The 9,467-nt window shown below is 46.5% G+C and overlaps 1 protein-coding gene across 1 annotated transcript in view; it reads left to right on the top strand.

Annotated features, from left to right (window-relative positions):
* The first annotated feature begins 1,375 nt into the window (after positions 1–1,375).
* GNAS (GNAS complex locus) overlaps positions 1,376–9,467 on the top strand; it is a 140,718-nt gene continuing 132,626 nt past the window's right edge. The window contains exon 1 of the mRNA XM_082065342.1: positions 1,376–1,764. Coding sequence (XP_081921468.1) covers positions 1,512–1,764 — 253 coding nt within the window. The 5' untranslated portion in view covers positions 1,376–1,511. The remainder of the gene's footprint in view (positions 1,765–9,467) is intronic.

Raw genomic sequence — 9,467 nt, 5'->3', positions numbered from 1 at the left:
CTCCCTCCTGCAGGACAGGGCTCAGGGCAAGCCATGGCAAATGGGTTGATTTAAGGCTGGGTCCCAAGACTAGGAGTAACAAAAAGTATAAAAAGAGAGCTGGTCAGCTCACCTGGTTAATGGTGAGCGCCATGGGCAGCTCTATCACTCCTGCTGAGACAGCAAGAGAAACACCTGAAGGTTTCATATAGGATTTGTCCTGCTCAGCCTTTTAGATGGTGCTATTGAAGAGGGAAGAGAAGGTCCCTGCAGCCTGCTTAACAAATCTATCCTTCTACTGACACAGTCACAGAAGAGTTTGAAAGATAAATTTTATCAAGAAGACATCTAACTTGTAAGAAAACACTGAAAGGAGAAACTGAGATTCTATGAGATTTCAGTGGGAACGACACAGGCTGTTTGCAGATAGGCTACGGCACAGATAGCTGGTTGGGAAGAGCTCGCTCCAGAGTGCAGGATGTGTGGCCAGGCCCCAGAGAGTATTAGTCATGTTGTAAGTGAATGTTCAGAGCTGGCCGGAGATGAGTATAAAATACAGTATGACAAAGTTGGCAGTGCTGTGCAGGGAGCGTGCTGCCAGTGAGGGGGATGTTACCACAACCAACATCGCTCCCAGCCAGGTAAATTGATAGCAATGGAGGTGAATTTGAAGTTTGTTGTTCGAAAGCAGTTGTGGTATGTCCAGAAGAGAGGTGGTGAGTTAGGGAGCAAGCTCCATCATTAACTTCTCCACTGGATGATGGTGTAAACATAAAATAACAAGAAGCCACTGACAAATATGAGTGTGTGTGGCAGGAAGTGAAGACAAACTCGGGCATGAAAATGGCACATGTCTTGGTGTCACATCCTTATTTGCAGTGGGCTGAGATGCTGTGGTGGAGAATCTCAGCAGCAGTGCTCGAACTGGGCTTGAGCTCTCTCATGGTTCTCCTGCCTGCTGCAGCATCCTCACGACATCCCAGAGCCTGAGATGTTGCCTCATCTCCCAACCTGGATCCATGGCTGGGGCAAGAGCCTCACCGAGGCCAGGTGAAATATCCAACCAGTGATAGCTACGGTGGTTTGGGGTGCTGGAAATGGGAAGAGCTGCCAGAGGCTCTTCTGGCTCCCCAGCCCGTTCCCTGTCCACAGGGACATGCTGGCCGGTGGCTTCCCCGCGGGGCAGAAGCGAGGGGGGGACCCCGCAGAGCCCCCGTCGGCCCCGGGACACCTTCACCGGGGACAGGCGGCGCTGGGCGGGGGGTGCGGCGGCCGTTCCCCCCTCTCCCCAGCACAGGCGAGAGGCTGCGGCGGGGGCCGCTTTCCAGAGAATACGGTAAACATGTCCGCATCACGTGTGGCCGCCGGCCGCGGCGCGGGGACCGGCCGAGGGAGGGGCGGGACGGGACTCCGCGCTCCGAGCCCCGCCGGACCGGGGACGCTTTAAGAGGCCGCCGGGCGCCGCCGCCTCGCTCCGCCCGGCCCGGCGGAGAGCATGTCCGCGGCGCGGTAGGGCGGGCAGCTCCGGCACCATGGGGCTGTGCTACAGCCTGCGCTCCCGCCTGGCCGCCGCGCACCCCTCCGCGCCCTACGGCGGCCGCGGGGAGGTGGGCATCCCGTCCTCCGCGGCGGCGGGGGAGCACGGGGACCCGCAGGTGCGGCACCGGCTGCGGCAGGACCTGGTGGCCAAGGAGCGGGCGGACAAGAAGCGGAGCAAGAGCATCGACAAGACGCTGAAGGCGGAGAAGCGGGAGTACAAGCAGACGCACCGGCTGCTGCTGCTCGGTGAGTGCGGGCGGGAGCGGGGCGGCTCGGCTCGGCTCGGCAGGTGCGGGGCGGCCCGGAAGCCGCTGTCAGCGCCGGTGCGCGGCGGCCCCGCGTTCGTGCGGTGGGCGGCGGCCGCGGGTGGGCCGGGCGCGGGGGGTGCCCGTGGGGCTCCTGGCGGGGTGTTCCGCTGGGGTCCCGCCGCTGCGGGGGGGCCGTGCCCGGCGGTGGGTGCAGCTGTCGCTGCGGTAGGAGCTTGTGGCAGCCCGAGGGAAGTGACATCCCCCCGCACCTCTCCTAAAGGTACCTGTTCGTCCCCAAGAAAGGTGCCGGGTCCGCGCCCCCACAACTAGGCGTTGATATAAAGCCACTCAGACTGCAGGAGGAGGCGAGTTCATTGAGCTGATGGTATTTTTCTCTACGGGGAAAGCCTAAGCTTTTATACGTGTGTTAATTTTTTGCTGTCGCCTTCTCTGCCTCCTAAAATACACACCGGGGGAGTTTCAGGCTCTAAGGCTGAAGCTTGTTTGGTTCATTGCACTAGCACCTGCCTGCGGCACCGCCGCTCATGGCGATCCCTAGGCTGTGGGGGCTCCCAGCTCTGGCACTGGGCCCCCTTCCTCGGGGAAACCCTATGGAAAGGCACCTTCTCTTTACCTACTTTTGTCCTGTGGTATCTGAGCTTGTCTGTTATGTGACCCCAACACAAATGGTCATAGAAGTAATGTGTTGGCCTTCAGGTAAGTCGAAGGGGTTTGGAAATGTTTCCACTCCCCCTCTCGCCAGCACACTGCAGGTGGAGCACACATTATCCTGCACGAGTGGGTTGCTAAACTCTGAACATCTTGGAATAGTAGAAGATATTTTCAAATGTCTTCAAATAAATTAAGAGCCTTCTACCTGCTCGAGGCATGCATGGCACCACGTGTGATAAATGGCAAGATTTGGCCCTGGTCTGTTCAGTATCTGTTTGTAGCCTGTAATAGAGGAGATGAATTTTGAGGATGTTTAGAAAATGTGGTCTTCTGAGTCCTAGTGCTCGAAGTTTTTATTCTGGAAGTACAGCGTCTTTTGATGTGGTTGTAGTTGTACTGGTGTATGTCTTCATGAAGATGTACTTTCTTCTTAGAAGAAGGGGGTTGAGCACCTCTTGTATAAAGACTAAAGCTTGTGTGCTCTGAGTGTATTGGTAAGAAATCACACCTCCAACCAACGTGGCTTTCCTTCTAAGTACCGGCTATGCTGTAGGTATTTTATGGATTTTTTGTTTGGTCAGTTGCATTTGTGTTTGGTTTGGGTTTTGTTTGTTTGGTTTAGGGGGGTGAGTGTGTTTGTTTTTTAAAATGTATTTTGAGTTTGTTCTGTAGTGAACAAATGCTTGAAGAAGGAGCTTTGAGGGTTCTTTTTTTTTTCTTTGTAGATTAAATAATTTGAAAAAAAAAAACAGTCGGGCTAATTTTGATGTTAATCTGCAAGTCTTCAAGTCATGAAGGCTATCTGGTAGCCTTCTGTATTTGCAGTAGGCAATATTTCAATTGCCTGTTTTTTAATACTGCTTCTAACATGTGCCACAGAACTGTTTTTTTCAGAAACAGCAGTAAACATTGAGTGGGTTAAACAACACGTCTTAGCAGTTTGGAATTATCTATGGTGAAGCCAACAGAGAGAGCATTCATTGTCAAAGTCCTGATTTATAAATCTGATGCATATGAGTCAGTGTTGTGCTGGCAGTGGTTTATGACATTGCAGCCTGTACTTGAATAGCAGGAAGTCACTTTTTGGCCCTCTTGTAAATCTTGGGATGCCTGAGTGACCCATTTCCCTGCTCCTTGTGCAGGGACTGTCACTTTTCCAGGCAGCTTCCTTCCCTTCCTGCTTCTCCCCTGCATCCCACTCTCACTTTTGCGTTGTCAGTTTTCTATTTATAAACTGAAATCAGAAATTTGGGGTATATTTAGTTATACTTTATGTACATCTGCAGGTATTGCTGCCACAGCTGAGTGTCTCTGTGCTGGGATGTCACTTAGATGCTTATGGATTGCATAAACAAATAGTCCAGGACAGTAAAATTGAATGAGGTGGGCAGGAGCATCTAGCTGGGATTTAAAGCTGCAACTGAGTCTTCATCCAAGGAATGAGGGTGTGGAAAAAAGAGACTGAAGAAGTGCAGAGCCAGGGATGTCTCCTCACCTGGGGCCGTAGGCTCAATGGCAAAAGCTTCATTAAGTACTCTTAGTTTATTCCTTGTGCTCCCAGCTTTTTAGGCTGCTGTGTTCATGCAGGAGCACATTGCTGATGCGCACAGCAGAGGACAGCACAAGGGGCTGCTGTTTCTTTGAGAGTAAGATAATTTAAATGAAGACTGCTCTGGTGCTTCAAGTCTAGTCTGTCCCCAAGACCAGATTATTCTTAACGTATGTCTGCATTAGCTCATATACTTTCGAGGGCTGCAAAGTTACACTAGAAATCTAGAGTGCCCTTCATGCGCTCGGCTGTACAGAATACAGGGAGTGGATGAAGTCACACGTGTCTGTGCCTGCGTGTGGTCTGATGTTGTGGTGTGTATATAACATACTTTACAGCTGTGAACTCTGGTTTCTTACTTAAAGTCTCGCTCAGATTAGTGCTCTTTAGCACAACTGATGCCTATGTTCCCATGTTGCAATTCCTCTTTTTGGAAGGGAAGTTCCTCACTTTATCAGAGCCCTCAGGGCTGTGCAGTGCATGGTTGTAGTTGCTCAGTGAATATCTGTATGTCCAGTTACTTGATTTTAGGTCTTTTTCATAAATGTTTTCAATCCTTTCTAATCGCCACAGATAAACTAGGTAAATTATTGATCACTGAATCTTCTCCTAATTTCAGTAGAACAAAGATCTTACATCTGCTCTATTTTTTTTAAGCAATAATTTGCAGGAGAGTAGTGTTTTTTTGCTTTGTTTTCATGAAAGGACAATGCACGATCAGGTGTAGTCTCGTTGGATTTTGTTTAGTGTACCGTACAAGTCACAACTTCAAGATTACAATCATTGTTATGTTGGCAAGGTAGTGTGAATTCAGGGCTACTGCTGGGTGTTGGAGAGTGCGTGGGGTAGTTTTTTGTTTGAGAACAATGCTGGCTCTAAAATGGAAGGTGTGTGCTTATGGGGGAAAAGATTTTAAACTTTGCTGTTAAACAATTCCATTCTGCATGTGGTTTCTCATTGGTGACAGTAATGTGGGTCGTCTTCTATCTCTTTTTAAAGACTTTAAAGTGTAATTTAGCTTAACTTGTGGTTTTTATCTTACAACAAATATATGAAAACAACGAACTGTAGTCTCGTCTGAGGGGTTTTAGTGTTTTTGATCAGGTAGTATTTTCCAACAAAACCCCACTCTGTCCAAAACTGTTGTTCAGCTCTCCTGGTGTATATTGTGCTTCACCATGGCCTTCCTCTCCTTCTGTGACCTGCTTTGCTGTCAGACAGTGACCTTGGGCTGGTCTCCTCTCTGTGCTTTGCTGATCTTTGTCTGCTTAGTTTTTGCACTCTTTCAGGTTGAACTCTCACCTGTGTAAAAAGTACTTGTAGCTTATTCTCATATTGAAAAGGAAATGTGGATATCAATATATTAATATAGATATATACACTCGTCATCTTAGGTATTTGTATTAAGCTACAATATATTAAATATTGTCCATTCTGAATATTACCTGCACTATTTCTTGAGTAAAAATGTTTCTAACATAAATGTTTATATTGATAAAAATATGAATATAGGGCATGCAAATTTGAATGGGGGAATATATTAATACAGGAAGAAAAACATACTTGAAAAAGCTAGAAATATCAGTGTGAAAACTAACCACTCTCTGTATGCTACATGGTAAGCCCCTCCATACCATATAATTAAAACTGTCTTGTATGTTTTACATTGTATTTTTTTCCACAGGGCTTGTCCTTCATTCAAGGCACAAGATGGATGTTGTGCAGTGAATGAGCAGCTATTCAATATTCTTATCCTCCTCATACAATATGTCACCCTGTGCCCTATTTACAACACACCATCTATACCCTGTACTGAATAAGGAACTGTTGAACTCCTCATGGGCTTTTTTGTAGTACTGATCACTGCGGGGACTGAATGCTTCATAAATGTCAGTGCACGGCACCGCTGTGAAATGAGGTGGTATCGTTCTCCTTTTGTGGCTGCTGGAGCGGGAAATACCAATGTAGAAAGACTAAGGCTAAAATTGTTTGAAGCTCTCACTGATTTTTAGATGCCCGGTCTTTGCCTAAGGCTATTTTTTTATCTGCAGTGCTCAGCTTTTTTTTTTTTTTTAAATAACACTTAATGTGTTCGGAGCATGGATCTCATGATTGTGAACATTCAGCACTTTTGGAAAGTGAGCTTTAGATAAGCGCAACCCAGTGCTCTGTCGGCCATGGCAGCTCTGCAACAGCGTCAAGCTGGTCTGGTTCTCCAGGGCAGTATTTAATCCCATAAGATGTCCTTTCTCCTGTTGTAATTCCCTGTCTCGTTTGCTTACAGCTTCTCTTGGGGATCGGGCAGGTGGGGAGGGGAAGACGCCCAGTTACAAAGACAGGCGTGTGGTCAAGCACTTGATGAAATTCCATCACATCGGAGTTCTTGACGATAGTTTAGTTCACTTACAACTGATTTGTTTTTTGTGCCCCATGTGTTGTGAGCTAGAAGAGGGGGCACACACCCTGCAAAAAAACTGTATGATCCTTATTGGAAGATTGTGTAAAAGACACAGAGAACAGAATAGACTAAAAATGTAGAGAGAACCTTCATCCTGGAACTTCCTAGTACTTGAGAACAAGATTTTTGACACTAAATACCTTATACCAAGTTGATATTTAATTTCCCTTTTAAGAAAAGCAGCAATAGCAAAACTGAAAAATCCTGGGTTCAATCCTGGGGGATGCTCATGATGTATCTTGTAAGGGGGCTGCTCTGCCTCCCCGCACACTGCAATAGCAGCTTGCAGGACAGCAGAACGTGGTTGTTCTCCAAATGGACTGTCATTAGTGGTGATGGAATTACAATATTTTCCAATAGTGTTCCCTGTAATTACCAGATACTACAAGAACACTTGGACAATGGGAATCTCTGTGGTCTCCATCTGCCTAGTACATTCCAGTGCAGCTGGGACAATCCTGTGGACACCAGGAGGTGGAATGCTAATTATAAGTCTTCCCTTATGATGATGAGCCTCTGTAAGCCGAGTCCTACTCTGTTCCCACTGCTGTATACAAAATGTGCTCTATGGCCTAAAGTGCTGCCTGTTCAGTTGGTAAATAGAAATCTTCTGGGTCTGGAGCATGTTCACCTGAACAAAAATACCTGGAAAGCTTTGCAAACTTTAATAAGGCTTTACCCAGCGTGCAGGCAATGCTGGCTCCAGGACCTGCCCTGGGATTTGGCAAACGGCTGCTGAACCTCAGAGCAATGTAGCATCTTCAGAACTGGCACCTCTATGCTTTAGGTCACTTAGTAGTTTCTCTCCTGCTCTCATTTTAAAATTCCACAGAAAGGAGACAGGAAATCTACTTGTCATTCCCTGCCTTCTTCTTGTTTCTTGTTTTTTTGTTTGTTTTTTGGGGGAGTTTGGGGCTTTTTCTTTCCACATATAAAAGGATGGCTGTGGCACCTACTGCCATCTCAAGTAGTGAGTGAACCCACCACATTCCTTGCCTGAAAGAAGTTAAGACTCACCTAGAACACAGTCTGAAGTTTGTTATTAGGGAAGCTGAGTCCTGTGAAGTTTTTCTTTGGCAATGGGAAGAGGGCTTTGGGGTGTGAATGTGTGGTCTGACTTGAAAGGAAAATACAAACTTGTGGAAATCTATTTATAGCCTCTGGTTACAAAGAGGTTACCCGTTGAGCAGAAGACCAATTAAAAGGTGGTGCTTAGGTCTCACCTGTGTTATATTTGTAACTAGTGGCTGGCGTGGTAGGCTCTAAATGCTGCTGGTTCAGGTGCAACAGGGCTGGGAGAAGCTTGTCATCCTGTTGCTCAGTCAGCACCGTCTGTTTCCAGAGCAGGCAAAATGCCTTGAGTGCAACTGTCAGCTCCTTGCTGCGCTGGGACATCTTAATGGACTGTCTCCTGTGCAAGGGTTTCTCTAGACCTGGCCATGTCATGGTTGGGAATAGCTGATGGAATGAACCAGCAGTGAAGAAATGAGAGAGAGTAGGATTGAACCTGACCTGGTGCTTCTTAGCAGAAAAAATACTTTGGAAATAAGTAAAAGAAAATAAAGAGACAGGAAAAGAAGAGAGGGAAGACCAAGTGCCTTAATGTTATTTATAGTTCAAACTTTACTGCAGTAGTAAAGTTCAAGCAAACTCCTCCTGTCTGATTCATGAGGCACTTGTGAAGTTTTTGGAGCTCCCTACAGAAATATGGTTCAAATTCTCTCTGGTTTCTCAGCATTTATCTCCAGTGTTGGTGCTGGAGCTGTGTTTGTGTTACCATATGCTGCCTTAGCGACGTGTCTGGGGCAGCTCAGGCAGGAGTGGCAGGTGCATGAGGGTAGAATAGCTGGACTAGAGACATTTTGTTTTCTTCCCTGGAGTTGGGTGAAGCCCCTGCTGTCAGGGTTAGGGAAGTAATTTCCAGCTATGACCACTCTGGTCTTCTTTATAATAGTCTAATAATTCCCTATTAACCCTTGCTCTTGATGTGGCTTCCTTGGGAAGGATGGGTTAGAAATTTATCTCTTGAGTTTGTAGAATGCCATCCCACCTTGACTCCAGATATACACTACACCATCATAGTCAGGCATGTCATTATTCCTGAAAAAAATTCCATGTGAAACTAGAAGGTGTTTTGTGTGCTTATTAGCCAGTTAGTCTGCCAGTAGCACTGCTGAAACTACTTGACTTTTAATGCTTTCAAATGTTATTGTTACAAGCATTTGTACTACCTGGTGGTTAGTTCATGTTCTTCTTTGGCATCTCCTGTCACCTCAAGAGACTTTTCCACAAATCACTGAATATTTTTGCCTTTTCTAGGGGAAGGGCCTTTGAGTGTTCCTCATAACTAGCTGCACACTTTTTCAACATATTGTTTGGAGGGCTGGACCTTATGGTAGGTGAGAAAGATATCCTGGCTACAGCATTTGAATCTAAAGGGTGAGCTTTGTGGTACTTGCCGTTGCTCTGTGTCTAGGTGAGCTTCTTACGTGGGAACGTGGGCCACCTTGGCACAACGTTTTGGCGCCTTTCTGGTGCTGTCTGCCTTTGAACAGCCTTGTGCAGGCAATAGCTCAGCTCTAGAGCTCCAATTACACACAGGCACCAAGCAAGATGCTGAGAAGTGTGTTAGCCAGCAATCCTGGCTTGATCCAAACCTGTAGTGTCAGGAAAAAAAAAAGGATTAATAGGCATCCTAACGGAAAAGTGGATAGTTTCTTTATGACCCTTTTGCTTGCTATGGATAACTACACATCTCCATATGCTGTGTTCATGCTCACTGAGGAAAAACCTTGGAGAGTGCAGTTAGTTCTAATTACAAGCAGTTTTTCTCTGGCTTCCTTAAATTTGGGAGTGTACTTATTCACAAATATGCATGATTTCATTGAATTTCCTTCTAATTGCTATAGTTTAAAAACAGCAAGAAAAAAGCTTGGCAATTCCCTGAAGTGAGGACAACTCAGATACTTGTCATAAGAAAACGCAGTTACCAGGCATATAAATCCATGGTGGTTTAGATATT

The sequence above is a fragment of the Streptopelia decaocto genome (genome assembly GCF_964273445.1).
Source record: "Streptopelia decaocto genome assembly, chromosome: 14".
Taxonomy (NCBI): domain Eukaryota; kingdom Metazoa; phylum Chordata; class Aves; order Columbiformes; family Columbidae; genus Streptopelia; species Streptopelia decaocto.
Note: the sequence above shows the minus strand (reverse complement) of the source record. Positions and strands in the feature narration are given on the sequence as shown.